The 19001-nt window shown below is 45.8% G+C and overlaps 1 protein-coding gene across 1 annotated transcript; it reads right to left on the bottom strand.

Moving 5' to 3' along the window:
• Positions 1 to 3409: 3409 nt before the first annotated feature.
• On the bottom strand, positions 3410 to 17183 carry lrrc14b (leucine rich repeat containing 14B). The gene is made up of 2 exons (XM_038796386.1): positions 16210 to 17183; positions 3410 to 4246 (listed from the first exon to the last, which is right to left on the bottom strand). The coding sequence occupies exons 1-2, from the start codon at positions 17112 to 17114 to the stop codon at positions 3601 to 3603; spliced, it is 1551 nt and encodes a 516-aa protein (XP_038652314.1). The 5' UTR covers positions 17115 to 17183; the 3' UTR covers positions 3410 to 3600.
• Positions 17184 to 19001: the final 1818 nt, after the last annotated feature.

Raw genomic sequence — 19001 nt, forward strand, 5'->3', positions numbered from 1 at the left:
GCTTTGAACATACTTGACAGCCCAGCCTCTACAGCCCTCTGCAGTAAATAATTCCACAGATTCCATACCCTCTCATGGAAGAAATTCCTCATCATCTCTGTCTTAAATAGACAACCCCTTACTTTGTGATAAAGCCCTCTGGACCTAAACATTCCAACAAAAGGAAATAACCTCTCAGCTTCTCCCATGCCAAACTCCCTGACAATCCTATACGTCTCAATAAGGTCACCCCTCATTCTTCTAAACTTTGATGAGTACAGGCCCAACCTCCTGAACCTCTCCTCATAAGAGAACCCCCCCCCATGCCCGGAACAACCTTCTCTGACTGCCTCCAATGACAATATATCTTTCCTTATATTAGGGGACCAAAACTATTCTTACTATTCTAGGCGTGGTTGAACTAGTGCCTTGGATAGTTACAGCAAGATTTCCCTCCATTCCCTTTGCCTTTTCAATCACCTGCTGAATTTGCACGTTATCTTTTGGTGATTTATGCACAAGAACTCCCAAATCCCTCCGTGCTGGAGCTTTCTGCAGCCTTTCTCCATTTAAATAATATTCAGCCCTTTTATTCTTCCGGCTAAAGTGCATGACATCACATCCCCCAGCCACATGTTTCTCGGTGGAGCGCCGTTCGCTGGTGGTGGAATTCTCTACTCTCGCCGCTCATCAATAGGATCTTCCATTGAAGTTACTCCTCGCCGCCGGGAAACCTGTGCTGCCGACAGGAACTGAGAATCCCAATGGCCGGATAATTCCGGCCCAACATATTCTAACAATATATTGCCTCTGCTAAGTTTTCGGCCGCTCACCTAACCAGTCTATATACCTCTTTAGACTCTTTGCCTCATCCTCACCACTTGCCTTTTTGTGTCATCTGCAAACTTGGCAATAATACATTCACTTCCATTGTCCACGCCATTAATATATATTGTAAATATTTGTGGACCCAGCACTAATCCCTGTGGCATTCTGCTAGATGCAGGATGCCATCCTGAAAGTACCTCTCTTATCCCAACCCTCTGTCTTCTATCAATTAGCCAATTCATCATCCATACTAATATACTACCCCAACACCATGGGCTCTTATCTTATGAAATAACGTTTTGTGCGGTACCTTATCGCACGCTTTTTGGAATCAGCTGGGACACCCAGCTCCCTCAGTCCAACAGCATTCTGCAGTTTTTTTAGAACAGTACAGCACAGAACAGGCCCTTCGGCCCTCGATGCTGTGCCGAGCAATGATCACCCTACTCAAGCCCACGTATCCACCCTATACCAGTAACTCTACAACCCTCATTAACCTTATTTTTTTTCGGACACTAAGGGCAATTTAGCCTGGCCAATCCACCTAACCCGCACATCTTTGGACTGTGGGAGGAAACCGGAGCACCCGGAGGAAACCCACGCACACACGGGGAGGACGTGCAGACTCCGCACAGACAGTGACCCAGCTGGGAATTGAACCTGGGACCCTGGAGCTGTGAAGCATTTATGGGGCAGCACGGTAGCATTGTGGATAGCACAATCGCTTCACAGCTCCAGGGTCCCAGGTTCGATTTCGGCTTGGGTCACTGTCTGTGCGGAGTCTGCACATCCTCCCCGTGTCTGCGTGGGTTTCCTTCGGGTGCTCCGGTTTCCTCCCACAGTCCAAAGATGTGCAGGTTAGGTGGATTGGCCATGGTAAATTGCCCTTAGTGTCCAAAATTGCCCTTAGTGTTGGGTGGGGTTGCTGGGTTACGGGGATGGGGTGGAGGTGTTGACCTTGGGTAGGGTGCTCTTTCCAAGAGCCAGTGCAGACTCGATGGGCCGAATGGCCTCCTTCTGCACTGTAAATTCTATGAAACTATGAAATGCTAACCACCATGCTACCGTGCTGCCCACTGTCCACAGTTCCTCTGAATTTCAATCATATTCTATTTTCCTATTCTCCCCACCAAAGTTGACAAACTCACATTTCCCCAGATTATACAGTACTCAATCTGTCTCAGTTTTTCCCACTCTTAGGTTGCTGCACGAGACTGAACCAGCAGTGTAAGAATCACCTATTTATGGTGCAGATTTAAAGGCTCTTGAAGGGCAGATAAGATGTGTCATGATGTGGAGCTATTTAAATCCCCAGCCCTTTAGAAATGATTTTAAACAACAAGCTGCAGATATCAGTGAGAGTTAAAAGAAAACTCTCTTCTAGTATATTCAATAGCTATTTGTTGACATTTCTTGAAAGGCTTTCAAAATGCTTGGCTGATTTCCAAAGAAGCTACAGTTATCCCAACAGGGATTTTTGTGTTCACAGTTCGATTGACAGCTTAAAGACACTACTAAAGGATCAGCTGCCTTTGATGTAGGGTAGTAATAGAGGTTAGTTTTTGGAAGAGACTAACTTGAGATTTAAAAGTTTGAATGAGCTTTCATAAATTAATGTTTTTACCATTCAATTTGCTCAGTTGCATTGAAGGAGTCATTCCCACTCAGATGAAATAATAAAGACATGCTAGAATGAAAACAAATCAATTGCAACAATTTAGACTTGGTTCAGTAAGTGTGTGAAGAGCAGAGTCACCCCATCCAGGAAGGCCTAGGGTTCTATCCTTAGTTAGATGTGTATTAGCTGGCCTCAGCTTACATGGCCGTAGTAGTATTGCAAATTGATTTCAGGCTATGGACAGGAAAGTTAGGTATTACAAAGAACAAAGAACATACAGCACAGGAACAGGCCCTTTGGCCCTCCAAGCCTGTACCAATCATGATACCACCAAGTGACCTCACCTGGAGTATATTAGCTTGCGTGCTATGTGTCTGTGCAAACTTTGGAGAAGGACAGGCTTACACTCTGTTAGGAGTAGGCCATGGTCTAATAGGTGACTGACACTATCTAGATTTATACAGCAAAATATGCCTCCACTTTTTTGAGCTACTGGTCCATCAGTCAAGACACCAAACCTTGACATGAGCCACGGGATTCCAAAGCAGAGATGAAAAGTCATATCCTACATTTTAAATCATATAAACAAACAGCACAGAACAAAACCATTTGATCTGTCATTTCTGTGTCAGCTCTTTCAATTGTGACCCAATTAATTCTACAACCCTTGCTTTTTCCCACAAAGTTCTTCAAATGTTATTTTCCCAAATATGTATCCAATTTACTTTTAGATTCATAGAATCCCAACAGTGCAGAAAGAGGTAATTTGACCCATCGAGTCTGCACTGGCATTCCAAAAGAGCACCCTACCTAGGCCCGCACCCCCGCCCTATCCTTGTAACCCCACCTAACCTGCTCATCTTTGGACGCTAAAGGACAATTTAGCGTGGCCAATCCACATAACCTGTAGACCTTTGAACTGTGGGAGGCACCCAGAGGAAACCCATACAGACACGGGAGAGCGTGCAAACTCCAAGGCTAGAATTGAACATGGATCCCTGGCGCTGCGAGGCAGCACTGCTAACCATTGTGCTTCTGCTATTCTATCAGGAAGTGCATTTTAGATTGTTATAACCAGGTTAAAAAAAACAATTCTCCTATTCTATTCCTTGGTTGTATTATGAGCAAAGAAATTGAATAATCATATGTTCTTGCCTCTTTGTTTCCCTAAAGTGTTAATCCACCTTTTTCAAAGCAGTTAAAAGGTTGGAAATAGCATCTGTGAATGATTGAAGCAATACAACACTAAGCTCGTTGTTAGTCTCTTGGATGCTGGAGTCAAAGCTGCCAAATAACGGGGTGGATGCAACGATATCATTTCGATTGGCCCGTGACAATATCACCGTTAATTCCTGCTTTATATCCTCGAACATCTCCCGATCATATTTCACCAGATTCTCTTCACTGAGGGGATAGACAGAAGTTGGCGGATAGCAGTCCTTCGGAACTGGAAACTCAACTTTACAAAGCATGGACAGCTCAGTAAACAGTTCAAAGAGGCGACAAAGGGATCTCGAGGTGAGTGGATTCCCCAGGAAGCTGAACTCGGTCAACTTTTTACAGGGCTCCAAGGCTAATAGCAGCAGGTTGATGTGCTCATCACCGATGTTGCACTCCTCGAGTGTCAGGCTCCTCAGAGTGCGGGACGCGCGGCCCAGCAGTTTGAAGAAGGTTGATGGGAAGAGGTCGGCTACGCTGTGCCCGCTCAAGTCCAGCACTTCCAGGTATTCAGCGTGTAGGCTGTTGGCCAGATAGGCCATGTCAGCGTGATTCAAGCTGCAGCTGGACACATTCAGGGAGCACAGAGGAGTTCTTAAAGGGCTGCAGAACACATAAAGCAATGAGAAACAAAATCACAATTCATAACAACAAAGGAGAAAGGCATGTTATTAAACCTTGACTGACCTCAGGGCATCCCACAGAGCTCAGTGAAGGATGTTTGAAGCATGACCAATGATGTCATGTGGGAAACACAGTGGGCAATTTGTGCACAGGTTCAAGGGGGTAAATAGTTTGTTCCTGTCCTGTCCTGTGCGCAGCAAGCTCCCAGCGACCATCTGAGATTTTAAAAATTATTTTATTTTATTATTTGCTCCTGTGATGTGAGCATCACTGGCTGGGCCAGCATTCATTGCCCATCCCTAATTGCTCTCCAGAGGAATTTTGAGAGTCAACCGCGTTGCTGTGGGTCTGGAGTCACACAGAGACCAGACGAGAAAAGGACACTAGACTTCCTTCCCGAAAGAACATCAATGAACCTTTTCCAGATTTTTATTGGATTCAAATTTCACCATCTGCCGTGATTGGATTTGAACCCAGGTCCCCAGACTTTGACCTCGGTCGCAGGATTGCTAGTCCAGTGACAAGACCACTACCCCACCCCCTGATGTTGATTCAGGAAAAAAATCAGCCAGATCACCAGAGAAATGGCGGCACGGCGGCACAGTAGTTAGCACTGCTGCCTCACAGCACTGAGGACCCGGGTTCGATCCCTGCTCCGGGTCACTGTCTGTGTGGAGTTTGCACATTCCTCCAGTGCCTGGAAATCTCACCCCCACAAACCCAAAAAGGTGTGCAGGGTAAGTGGATTGGCCACACTAAATTGCCTCTTAATTGGAAATAAATAATTAGGTACTCTAAACTTATTTTTTAAAAAAGATCACCAGAGAAATCTCCCTTGATTTTCTTCAAAAATAGTGCCACAGAATCGTTCATGTCCACCTGAGGGCAGACAGGGTCATTTGAAAGACCGAGAGCGGGATTCCCCATTGCCCGACGCCGATATCGTACTCGACGATCAGGCGGAGAGTCCCTTCCGATTGCCAACCAGTTTGACGCCGGTTTCCGAGTCTCTGCCCCCTCCGAAATGGAGTCATTGTGTCGTGCGCTGTTGGAATGCCGTTAGCGTGTCATGGACTGTGTTCACCGTCCAGGAGCCGTGTCGCTGACCGGGGGGTGGGTGGTGGTTGGGGGGGGGGGGGGGGGGGGGGTGCTTGCGTGAAGGCTTGGGGGAATGGTGGGGAGTTGCCTGGGGTGGCTTGTGGGGCCGTATTTGGCAGACTGGGTCTACGCAAGGCCGGCGGCATGTTGTACAGCGCGACCACTGCAGGCGGGCCATGGACTCTGGCAATTTTCGGCACGGGAGCTGGAGGTTTTACCTGGCGCTGCTGCTAGCCCCTCACCAGTCCCGGAATCAGTCGTCGGACAATCAGCGGACCGCCGTCAGAGCAGCGTCACGTGATTTGGAGAATCCCACCCATTGTCTCCTCAAGACATCCTAAAATGCTTCACTATCAATGAATTACTTAACATAGAACAGTACAGCACAGAACAGGCCCTTCGTCCCTCGATGTTATGCCGAGCAATGATCACCCTACAAGCCAACGTATCCATCCTATTCCAGTAACCCAACAACCCCCCCATTAACCTTATTTTTTAGGACACTAAGGGCAATTTAGCATGGCCAATCCATCTAACCCACACATCTTTGGACAGTGGGAGGAAACCGGAGCACCCGGAGGAAACCCACGCACACACGGGGAGAACGTGCAGACTCCGCACAGACAGTGACCCAGCCGGGAATCGAACCTGGGACCCTGGAGCTGTGAAGCATTTATGCTAACCACCACGCTGCCGTGCTGCCGTGTTGAAGTGTAGTTACTGTTGTAAAGTAGGAAAACTATTTGCACATGGCCGGACAATATCAGCAGCAATAAGATAAATGACGAGACAATTTGCTATTTAATTGTTTTGGTTGCGGACTAAATATTGGCCATATTCTGTAATGACCAGAATTGTCTCTTTGTCTCCATTGATGCTGCCTGTCCTGCGGAGTATTTCCTGCATCTTGTTTTTATTTCAGCTTTCCAACATCTGCAGTAATTTGCTTTTTTATTTGGGCGAATTCCCCCAGCTCTTCCCCAAAACAGTGATGTGGGAGTTTTAGTGAAATGGCAGACCAATCCTCGTGTTAACTTGATTATTCATATACGTGGCACTTTCATGCCATTAATTCATCTCAGCACGCATTTCGACCAATAATCCCAAAACGTGTGTCTTCATATTTTTGTCTGATTATATTTCTGTGAAGAGACTTAGGATGTTTCACCATCTTAAAATCACAAGATAAATGGAAATAGTTATTATTGAGCATTCACAGCATTTTCTCTTCCGTTCAATATTGGCTGTTGCACGGAGCAATTAGGAGTAAGAATGTGTCTCATTCCGAGATGCCTTCATTGCCAAGTAATAGGAAGTGTGAGCCCGATGTTTTTGATAGTCCCCTCCCTTGAGACAGTCAGGAAGTCAAGTATAAAGGTTATGACATTCTGAATCAGCTGCCTTGGTGTTTTTGATACGCCAGTATCTCTTTCAATGCATCTGTTATTAAATGCCTGCAATAACGAGACTCCAGCCTGAACGTTTGGCCTTAAGTCTGTATTTGTGCAATTATACCATTTAGAGGTTATTTGAAACAGGGGCACGATCTTGACCCTCAGTTCACCCTCCGCGACATCGGCAGCGAAAGCAGAAAATCCCAGCTGCATCAGAAAATGCGATTCTCGCCGGAGAGATCACGTTTCCCGATTTTGCCCACTTGTCACCAGCGACATCACAAGATTTATGCCCGCAGAGGATGCGAACCTCATTTCAACAAAACTGAATGCATTTCCGTGTTATGCATTTCCGTGTCCCCCCCCACCCCTGCCAAATGATCCCCCTTCACTACATGTTAATTCCACGCAACGAGGTTTGCAACAGCTTTGGACAGGCGCAAGACATTCGAGGAATCCGTCCAGGAGTGCAGAGGCGAAGTATCGCCCTCAGTGGGGTTTGAGGGACATGTCTGGGAAGTGCCCTGGCACTGCCTCCTGGCACAGATTGACATTCCAGATTGGCACTTCCAGGTAAGCAGCCCCAACCTTGCAGCACCAAGCTGTGCCAAGGGACAGTGCTTCTGCAGATCCTAGTGGGAGCCCCATGAGGGGATTCATTAACGTGTGGTGGGTGGAGGGAAGAGCAGACACTGAGAAGGGGGGCGCTGACTATACTTCTGAATTGCTAGTGGGGTGTCACAATGCCAACGATGAATTATGGGGGGGTTTCCTGTTAAGAATTGTGGGCTGGGAGGGAGTGGCCCACATGAGAAAGCTAGCCAGAAATAATAAGATGAACAATAAGAGTTTCTGTAGATGCTTAAAAATGAAAAGGGCGAACAAAGTCAGCATTAGTCCTACAGAAAGTGTGCCTGGGATGTTATGTTCCATGTAATGGCTGTTGTACAGATGTACACAGAACATCTAGTGCTTTGACTTGTAAGATGATTTATTAATAAGATGAACATGTGGAAAGATAACTAATGAATTGTGATCCAAACAGTAACGAGTAAATGAATTCAGTGAATTTTCCTGGAGTTACTTCTGGTGCGACTATTCTCTTGTACGGCTTACTACCAACTGTCGGATATCTCGAGTCACATGGTAGATCCCTATTACCACCAGCTGGTTGGAGGTCGCATCGATAACTATATACATTGATGGACAACTATATACAAAACTGTGCACAGGCATATCACCACATGGGGAATTAATAATCCAAAGTAAGGAGAGGGTAGATGAACTGAACAGGTATTTTGCATTTGTCTTTAATATAAAGGATAAAAGTAACATCCCAGAAATAGCTGGAAATCACAAAGTGGAAGGGAGGGAGGAACTCCGGAAAATTGTAATCACCATAGAAGAGGTTTTGAGTAAACTGTTTGGAGCTGTGGGATGACCAATGCCAATGCTCAGGTCCTCATGGACTTCATCCTTGAATCTTAAAAGAAGTGGCTGGTGAGATATATGATGCGTTGATTTCCTAAAATTCCCGAGATTCAGGATAAATTCCATTAGATTGAAAAATAGCGAATATAACTCTTTTATCCAAAAAAGGAGGGAGACAGAAAGGAAGAAGCTACAGATCAGTTAACTTACCATCTGTCACAAGGAAAATGTTAGAAGATATTATTAAAGCTGTTATAGCTAGGCACATGGAAAAGTTCAGGGCAATGCGACAGAGTCAACATGGTCTTGTGCAAGAGAAATCATGTTCAACCACTTTATTGGAGTTATTTGAAGGAGTCATATGTGCTGTGGATAAAGGGGAACTAGTGGATGTACTGTACTTAGATTTCCAGAAGGCATTTGATAAGGTGCCACATCAAAGGTTATTGCAGAAAATAATGCTTGTGGTTTAAGGGGTAACTTATTGATATGTATAGAAGATTGGCTGGTTAACAGGGAGCAGAGGGTTGTTGTAAATGGGACTTTTTCAGGTTGGCAGGGTGTTTTGAGTGGGCCACAGGGATCAGTGCTGAGATGTCAACTTCTTCCAATTTACAGAAATGACTTGGACGAAGGGGCAGACGATGTGGTTACTAAATTTGCCAATGGCACAAAGATAGCGAGGAAAGTAAATTGTGAAGAGGATGTAAGGAGACTACAAAGGGACACAGATAGGTTTTGTGAGTGGGTAAAGTTCTGGCAAATGGAGTATACTGTGGAAAATGTGAAATTGTTCATTTTGGCAGGAAGAATAAAAAAGAAGCATTTTATCTAAATACCGTACTTTCCGGACTATAAGCCGCGACTTATTTCACACGTTTCGAACCTCGCGGCTTATACAACGACGCGGCTTATTTATGGATTTTTCCCGCTTTCTTTTCACTAAACCAATGAAATTGCGTAACGGGTCAAGGTAAAACAATGTAACTTTTTAGTTTACTGTTTAGATTAAATCGAGCGCGCTCAAACATCCCATCATTCTGATTACGGTAGTCATTTTGTCACCCTCATCATGGCAAAGACACGGAGAAATGCATATGATGCAGCTTTCAAGTTGAGGGCGATCGATCTGGCTGTTGGGAAAGGAAATAGAGCTGCTGCACTAGAGCTTGGTCTTAATGAGTCGATGATAAGACGTTGGAAACAGCAGCGTGAGGAATTGACTCAGTGCAAAAAGACAACTAAAGCTTTCAGAGGGAAGAAAAGCAGATGGCCCGAACTAGAAAATGAGCTCGAAGACTGGGTCAACATGCAGAGAGCAGACGGCCGCGGTGTTTCAACTGTACAGATCCGACTGAAAGCCAAAACAATCGCCACCGCAATGAAGTTTGAGAATTTTAGAGGTGGACCATCGTGGTGTCTCAGATTTATGAGACGTAAAGGCCTGTCCATCAGGGTACGGACGAGTTTGTGTCAGCAGCTCCCTCCCGACTACGAGGAAAAAATTTCAAACTTCCGCAAATTCACTGATGCAATGATAGCAGAGCATTCCATTGGCCCACACAATATCATAAATATGGATGAGGTTCCTCTGACATTTGACCTGCCTCTCACTCGGACTGTCAACAGGAAAGGTGAATCATCCGTCATGCTGAAAACAACTGGGCATGAAAAAACGCACTTCACCTGTGTTCTGAGTTGCACGGCATCGGGAGAAAAGCTTCCACCGATGGTGATTTTTAAACGCACGACGATACCAAAAGAAAAATTCCCTACAGGAATTGTTGTGAAAGTCAACAAGAAAGGATGGATGACGGAAAGCCTAATGCATGAATGGCATACGGAGTGCTACGGCAAGCGACCGGGAGGATTCTTTCACAGGAACAAGGCATTGCTCGTTTTGGACAGCATGAGGGCCCACATAACAGATTCTGTGAAAGAAGCCATCAAGAGGACAAACTCAATTCCAGCTGTGATTCCTGGGGGCACAACAAAGTATTTACAGCCACTCGACATCAGTTTAAATCGTGCATTTAAGGTGGCGCTTCGTGTTCAGTGGGAGGCTTGGATGACAAGTGGGGAGAAATCCTTCACTAAAACGGGCCGCATGCGAAGAGCAACTTATGGTCAAGTCTGCCAGTGGGTCCTGACAGCGTGGAGCATTGTTAAAAAATCCACTATCATCAACGGGTTTCGAAAAGCTGGATTGCTGCGTGTTGAAGAGGGCAGCATGAGCTCAGCGGGAAATTTGCCTCCGGATGAAAGTGATGAGAGCGACAATGAAAACAATCCAACATCGGATGAAGCAATTCTGAGGCTATTCAACTCTGACACTGAAGGAGATGACTTCAGTGGTTTCAGTGCACAAGAGGAGGATAGTGACTCTGATCACCTGGGTTGGTGATATCTTGATTACGATCAGTAATAAAATACTTCTTTTTACACATGATTTATTTATTTTTAATGTTTCAAACTGATGATTCTATGTTAATCTTAAGAGCTTAATCGGATTGATTTCGCTCCACAGTGACCAATGACTTTCTTGGTAGGCTATTCTTTACCGCTAATTTTTTATTTTTGTTACAAGCCGTATTTCGTTAAAGCCTGTGTAAAGCTCATTTGTTTCAATGTACCGGTAAGCACCTGCGGCTTATATACGTGTGCGGCTTATTTATGTTCAAAATAAAAAAAAATTTCAAAATCAGTGGGTGCGGCTTATAGTCAGGTGCGCTTTATAGTCCGGAAAGTACGGTAATGAGAAATTACAAAGCTCTGAGATTCAGAGAGATCGGGGTGTCCTAGTGCATGGATCACCTATTGTGAGGGGAATTGATTACAAAAGTAGGGAAGTTGTGCTTCAGCTGCACAGAGCACTGATGAGACCACATCTGTTGTGTTGTGTACAGTATTGGTCTCTTTATTTAAAGAAATGTGAATGGGTTAGAAGCAGTTCAGAGAAGGTTTACTAGACTAATGCCAGGAATGGGCCAGCTGTCTTATGAGGCAAGATTGGCTAAGTTAAGCTTGTATAAACTGGAGTTTAGAAAAGTGAAAGGCGACTTGATTGAAACATTTAAGATCCGTGGGGCTCTTGATAGGGTGGATATAAAGAGAGCATTTCCACTTGTGGGTAATCTAAAACTAGGGGTCACTGTTAAAAAATAAGGGGTTAAGCAAATAAGGGGTTAAGCAGGGGCTGGTTTAGCACACTGGGCTAAATCACTGGCTTTTAAAGCAGACCAAGGCAGGCCAGCAGCACGGTTCAATTCCTGTACCAGCCTCCCCGAACAGGCGCTGGAATGTGGCGACTAGGGGCATTTCACAGTAACTTCATTGAAGCCTACTCGTGACAATAACCGATTTTCAATTCATTCATTATTTAAGAGATGAGGAGAAACAATTTCTATCAGAGGACCATGAGTCTTTGGAAATTTCTTGCTCAAAGAGCAGGAGAAGCAGAATTTTTGAATATTTTGAAGGCAGAGCTAGATAGATTCCTGATTAACAAGGGGGTGAAAGTTTCTTGGGTATAGGCAGGAATGTGAAGTCACGGTTGCAATCTGATCATCCATGATCTCATTCAATGGCGGAGCAAGTGCTAGGAGCCTCCTCCTGCTCCTGGGTTATGTTTGCAGGCTCTCCTGCTCCTCCTCATGCTCCCCCTCCTCAGCTTCCTCACCTGGTAGACGATGGCATAAGCTATTTCTTCACGATGAACAGATGCAGCATCCCACCACAAATTTTGAGATCCCATCAACTGAATACGGAAGAGCTGCACCAGAGTGGTCCAGATGGCAGTATCATTGCTTCAGCATGTCAACGGTGTCCTCCATTCTATCTCTTGTAGACACATTTCTCACATTGTATGATGTTGTCACAAGATATGTTGTCTGTGGATAGCTCTTGTCACACAGTAGCCACCTTCAGGTGCGTTGTATTGTCTGAATAGCAGACTGCAACAGAATAATAGCATCATCACTGCTGCAAGGATACTAAGGATTGGCCTGCACAATGTGCTGTCTACAGTCACGCAACAGCCTCTCTTAAGGGGATGGGGAGGGGGCTATGTAGGGTGTCCTTTCAGAGGGTCAATGCAGACTCGATGGGCCCAATGGTCTCCTTCTGCACTGTTGGGATTCTATGGATTCCATGGATGCCAAACTGCAAGATGTTGCTTCTGCCAGATGCAGCCATATGTAAAAACGTTCAAGCCATGATCACCTTCAGATCCAGTGGAAGTGCAGACTTGAGAGATGATATCCTCCACACCAAAAAGTAGGACTGGAGTTAAATCATTATTGCACATTCCTGTCACGATCTGTCCGCTCTGCATACTTCTAGTGGGTGATGCACGAACACCGTTACCAAGATGACATCAGAGTGTGACCACATGACATGGATACCATTTTTTCAGCAAAGGACACTCCTAGTGACCAAATAGAAGGCTCAATTTCTCACCTGAGATGTCAAGAATGTAGCTTTAAATAGGATAAATGGTTTGGAGGCAGCTGGTCCAGCAACTTCAGACGAGAACAACACTTGAGATTTTCTGCAGTATCTAAAATTTACATCACTAGTCAATGTTCCATGGTTCTGGAACCAAGACCAAATGTAATGATAGAAATAACTTATAATTAAGGGCATGATTCAGCGATCACATTGCACCCAGTGTAGGGCCAGATGCGATGGATGAATCACACGCAATCCCCAAATTGGGCTCTGCTATGGGCGCCACCTGATCACGAGTCATCCAACTGGCTCTGCCTGGCACGATTTGAATCTCGCCCTCTCGTTTGCTGATGGTCAATGTACTCTGTTGATTATTCTTTTGTCGACTATGTACGTACTATGCGCGTTCCCTTGGCCGCAGAAAAATACTTTTCACTGTACTCCGGTACATGTGACAATACAGGTCGGAAAATATTTAAATGAGCATAAAGGCTCATTAAATACCCGAACGCCAGATTCACCTGCCGTTAGGACCACAAACGTGAGCCAGTTGTAACGGCACTTGAGCGGCCTCCCAATCCATTGTAGACCCCTGGGTGATCGGGGACAGTGCAAGGTGGCACCCTGGCATACACCTGGCACCTAGGCACTGCCTTCCTGGCACCCTGGCTGTTCCACCAAGGCACAGCCAGAGTGCCCAGGTGACACTGCCAAGGAGACCAGGTGGCACTGCGAGGGTGTCAGGGGACCTGCCAGGGTGCCAGACTGGCAGTGCCATGGTGCCCGGTAACAGGTTGGCACTGCCAGGAAATGGCCTGGAGGGGAGGGGGGGCCTTGCCAGATAGAGGAGGGGTGAGCGGGGCTTCCCAGGGGCCTTCCCAAGGTTGGCGGGGAGTGAGATCTGATGGAAACATTGGGGCTGCCGGACAAAATAGGGCCCCGATCTGCAATGAGCCTTTCCTGCTGCAGGAAATCCCCCTAAGTGAGGCCTCGGCAGGGAGGAACTCCCCGAGGCCAAAGAAATCAACAATGTTCTGTTGGGTAGCGAGATAGTCTTTGGCGCTGCAGCCACCAAGACCCACCCCCTGTTAAACGTGCCGTTCAATTAACTTCAGTCCGCTGAATCGCGGCCCATGTCTTGTTTTCTCTGTCCTCAGGCATCCCATGGAGCTTCCCAGCCAATCATGTACTTTTGCTTTTTGTAGTCACTGTTTTAATACAGGAAACACAGCAACCAATTTGCAAACAGCATTGTGATAATGACAAGATGGTGTTGGTTGCAAGATAAATGTTGGCTCGTATACCAGAGAGCGCTGCCCTGCTTTTCTTTGATATCTTGCCATGGGGCATTTTGCCTGTGCCCAAGACAGCAGATTTCCTTCCTTAGAGGGGAATATTTAATAAAACACAGAGAGCATTAGTGAAACAGATCAGATTTTACAACAATCAATTAGAGATATTACAAGTTTATAATTCCAGATTTATCGATTGAACTTAAATTCCACTGGCTGCCTCGGTGGGACTTGAACCGCTATATATAGGGATATATATATATCCCAAGAGCACTTGCCTGGGCCTATGGATTGCAGCTCTCATGACGTTGCCACTCTCAATTAAAAAATGGTACCTCAGACGATGCAGTAGTCCCTCTGTACTGCCCTGAGGAATCCGTCTAGTCTCTGTGCTCAAGTTTCTGAAGCAGGTTTGGAACTCACTGCCTTCTGCCTCAAAGGTGTCCAAAGTTTAGGTGGGTTTACAGGGTTATGGGATAGGTTGGGTGATTGGGCCTACGTAGGATACTCCTTCGTAGGGACAGTTTTTTGGTCTCAGGAAATGAAGGGATATGGAGAGCAGAAGAGAAATGTTGTTAAAAAGTTTCCAATGAAGGGGAAATTTAGCGTGGCCGATCCATCGCAATACCCTGCGCGTCTTTGGGTTGTGGGGGTGAGACCCATGCAGACACGGGAAGAAGGTGCAAACTCCACACGGGCAGTGCCTGGAGCTGGGATTGAACCCGGGTCTTCGGCGCTGTTAGGCAGCAGTGCTAACCACTGCATCATCGTGCCACCCTGCGGGGCGGGAAAAGTGGGGAAGCCCAAGATCAACCGTGATCACATTGAATGGTGGAGCAGGCTTGATAGGCCATGTGATCCACTCTTGTTCATATTTCCTACATTTTTGTGGCAAGAGTTTATACTTTCTTTCATAGGATGCAGACATCATTGGCGGGGCCTTCATTTGATGCCTATGCCTAATTGCCCTTGAGTTGCTAAGGCAGTAAGGGTCAACCACATAGCTGTGGCTCCGAAGTCACACAAGGTCAGACTGTGCAAGGACAGCAGATTTCCTTCCGTAGAGAGAAATATTTAATAAAACACAGAGAGTATTAGTGAAACAGATCAGTTTTTACAACAATCTAAGAGATATTACAAGTTTATAATTCCAGATTTATCGATTGAACTTAAATTCCACTGGCTGCCTTGGTGGGACTTGAACCTATATCCCCAGAGCATTTGCCTGGGCCTATGGGTTGCAGTTCTAGTGACGTTAACACTCTTTCCCTTAAAGAGTATAACTAATTGCTCCAGAGCTGAACTATGTGTAGTCATAGAAGCAGAGAATCCCTGCGGTGCAGAAGGAGACCATTCAGCCCATCGAGTTGGCACCGACCCTCTGAAGGAGTACCTACCTAGGCCTAATCACCCAACCTATCCCCATAACCATGTAAACCCACCTAACCTTTGGACACAAAGGGGCAATATAGCATGGCCAATCCACCTAACCTGCACAACTTTGAACTGTGGAAGGGAACCGGAGCACCCGGAGGAAACCTACGCAGACACGGGGAGAACGAGCAAACTCCACACAGACAGTCACCCAGAATCGAACCCGGGTCCCTGGAGCTGTGAGGCAGCAGTGCTAACCACTGTGCCTCAAATGAAGTGTGATAATACAATCAGGACACATGAATGTGATCCAATCTATCTCTTAAAGTCATGAATTCTGCCCTCATTTTTATTTACCCTTCTATCAGCAGGAGGATGCAACATAAGTAGATTTAACATAAGCAGTTTCATTAGAAATTACATTGGAATTTAGAATGGAAATATAGAAAGTAGATGCCCGTGAATGTTTTTTATTTAAATATAGAGGGTAGAAATTATTCTGGTAATATCACAATGTTAATATTAAACAGGTTTATAGGTTAACGACTCCTTTAAAATAGTGAAGGGCGAAATTTGAAATGAGTTCATTAAGGGCCCAAAGCTCTCGAGTCTGGAGAAGTGGAATGATAATGAGCAAAGTAATAAGATATCTGAAAATCATTCAAACATACAAAATGTACAGCCAGTAAAAGACCATCAATCCCACTCCTCATGCGTGACGGCTCACGCATCAGGGACATACTTCCTACGTCCCACTCCCCCTGCAGCCACGCAATTTCCTGGGAAAACCAAAAAAAAGGGAAAATCCAGTGTAATAGAGAAATACTACAAAAATTTCCGCTCTGATCTCTCTCCTAGGTGATCGAAAGCGGTATTCTTGAATTTAATGGTCATCCAACCCTACCTGAGAATCTTACGTATTCGTCCAGTTAGAGTAGAAAAAGCCAGGTTCAGTTCTGTAAGAAATTTCATCTCACTTAGCCTCTCTCCAATTGTCACCAGCAGAGGCTCATCCTCCTGCGTCATTCTCCGAACATCGAAGGTTCTTGCTGGGAGTGTCAGTGATCTGAGCAATGGCAGTGGCACTTGGCTGAGGAGGAATTCAAAATGTTCCATTTCTATGTGAATGTTGTGGACCAGCTCCAACTTCTGTAGAGTCTCGGGCTGAATGAGCTTGATGATGTAAAATAATTTCCTCAACGCCAGGCTGTCGGCCCTGAATTCAACACATCTGATCTTCAGTGGGCACAGCTGCCTCAACAACAAGCCCTCCACCACTACTTCATAGCTCCGCTGTGTCACAAATACATTCATCAGAACCTCAATTGAAATACCAGACACCAAATCATCGAGTTCACGGGCTTGAATCTCCACAAGCAAATCAAAGCAGGTCCTTGCCATCAGCTCAGTTCTCCCCCACCTCCCCAGGGCCTTTCCACAAGCGCAGGCTTGAAATTCAGTGTCACTGAGTCCCGTTAGATCGACCACTTTCAGCCTCTTCGAATATGTCATTGAGCTGTTCAGAACATAATCCTTCAGGCCTGTTAAACATGCTTGCAGACAAACATGACAGGTCCTGTTGCTGAGATCCTTCTCGCAGTCCGCTGTCTTCCCCAAGAGTTTCCCGATGCTGAATTCTGCCAATGGCCACTTTTCTACTAAATCGTGGACCACTGCGGCCTGCTCCAGCAAATAGCTAGCTTTGAAGAGCAGAGGGTACAGGTTTTGTGCCACGTAAGCAATGCTTCTCTGAGCGACCTGGGCATCTGCTACCAAGGCCTGGGCACTGATGAAACGCAGGGTCTTCATTATTCCTCGGTTCTGCGAGATTTGCTGCTTTCTGTTTTTAACCCAAGCTCACTTGCGTTGTTCTGAGAGGCTGAGTGACTCGTCCACATTTGTGCCATATATTTATAGCAGCTGTTGCACCATATCAGCTGTTCTCGTCTGGATGAGAGCCACCACTGTCATGTGCTCGAGCACATATCTATTTCAATAATAACCGGCTGGAGACTGGTCAGGGAAAGTGCAATAGATTTAGAACTGTGACTGCGTTCTCAGCACTGGGGATATATATTCATTAAATCTAATGAAGAAATCTAATTGATCTGCTCAATATTGCTGCTCAAGCGTCACAATGGAGTACAACAGGTTTTCCATTCAAACACCCCTCTTGATCAACAACATGTCAAATGCTGTATTACAACCAGAGCAAATCATGAATTGATTTAGCAGCTTTAATGTGGAGAAATGTTCCAATGTGCTTCAGAGCATGGACACTAAATCAAATGAGGTATGAAGAGAGGTATTAATGGCTTGATCAAACAGGTAGGTTTTCAAAATGATCTTAAAGGAGGACAGGGTGATAGAAAAGTAAAGGACTTTGTGGGGGGGGGGGGGGGGGGGGGGGTTTGCAGATCACGAGGTCCCAGCTGCTGAAGGGTTAATGTCCTACTTTGCTGTAGACAAATGTGTTTTTCCAGTCACTCCAGCTTTCTCCGCTCCTGAAGCTTCTGGCTCACAGGGGACATAATCTCTCGTAGTCGTTGGTCAATGTCGAGATAACCTCTCCCAAAGATGCTGATTCATGCTGGTGGTCAGTACCACAAAAGCTAATTGGTCAGATGTGACATTGCCATCTATATACCCTGTCCTGCTCACCATAACCACTGCAGCAAAGATGTTGTGTATTCTGAAACGAAAGAGAAAATGCTGGAAAATCTCAGCCGGTCTGGCAGCATCTGTAGGGATAGAAAAGAGCTAACGTTTTGAGTCCAATGACTCTTTGTCAAAGCATTTTCTGAGGGCAGCACGGTAGCACAAGTGGATAGCACTGTTCCCAGGTGCCAGGTTCAATTCCCCGCTGGGTCACTGTCTGTGCGGAGTCTGCACGTTCTCCCCGTGTCTGCGTGGGTTTCCTCCGGGAGCTCCAGTTTCCTCCCACAGTCCAAAGACGCGCAGGTTAGGTGGATTAGCCATGATAAATTGCCCTCAGTGACCAAAAATGGTTAGGAGAGGTTATTGGGTTATGTGGGCAGGGTGAAAGTGAGGGCTTAAATGGGTCTGTGCAGACTCGATAGGCCGAATGGCCTCCTTCTGCACTGTATGTTCTATGTTCTAACAGACAGAGAAAGTAGGAAATATTTATACTGTGGAGTGAGAATGAAAGATGAGTGACAGCCACAGAAACCCAGGGAAACTGTGTGCTAATGGCCACAGAAACCAAGGGCAAAGAGTGTTAATGGCATCCCCCAGAGAGAACAAAAGATGTGAAAGGCCAAACAGCAGAGAAACTAACATCAGAGGGTGAACTGTGACAGATGTAGGTGTGGGGGGGAGGGGAAGGGGGAAGCAAAGAGGAGAAAGGGTAAAGAAGGGTGGATAACCTTGGTGGGGGGGGGGGTTAAATATATATTAAGAAAGACAAGAAAGAAAGAAATGGTAAAAGACAGTTCAAATGAAATGGGATGAAAATAAATGGGTCGAGGAGAGGTAGAGCTAATCGTTTGAAGTTGTTGAATTCGATGTTGAGACCGGAAGGCTGGAGCATGCCTAACCGGAATATGAGATGTTGTTCCTCCAGTTTGCGTTGAGCTTCACTGGAACATTGCAGCAGGCCAAGGACAGACATGTGGGCATGGGAGGAGGGTCTTGTGTTAAAATGGCAAGCAACGGGAAAGTCAGGGTCCTGAATGC

This window comes from Scyliorhinus canicula, chromosome 5, assembly GCF_902713615.1.
Source record: "Scyliorhinus canicula chromosome 5, sScyCan1.1, whole genome shotgun sequence".
Lineage (NCBI taxonomy): Eukaryota > Metazoa > Chordata > Chondrichthyes > Carcharhiniformes > Scyliorhinidae > Scyliorhinus > Scyliorhinus canicula.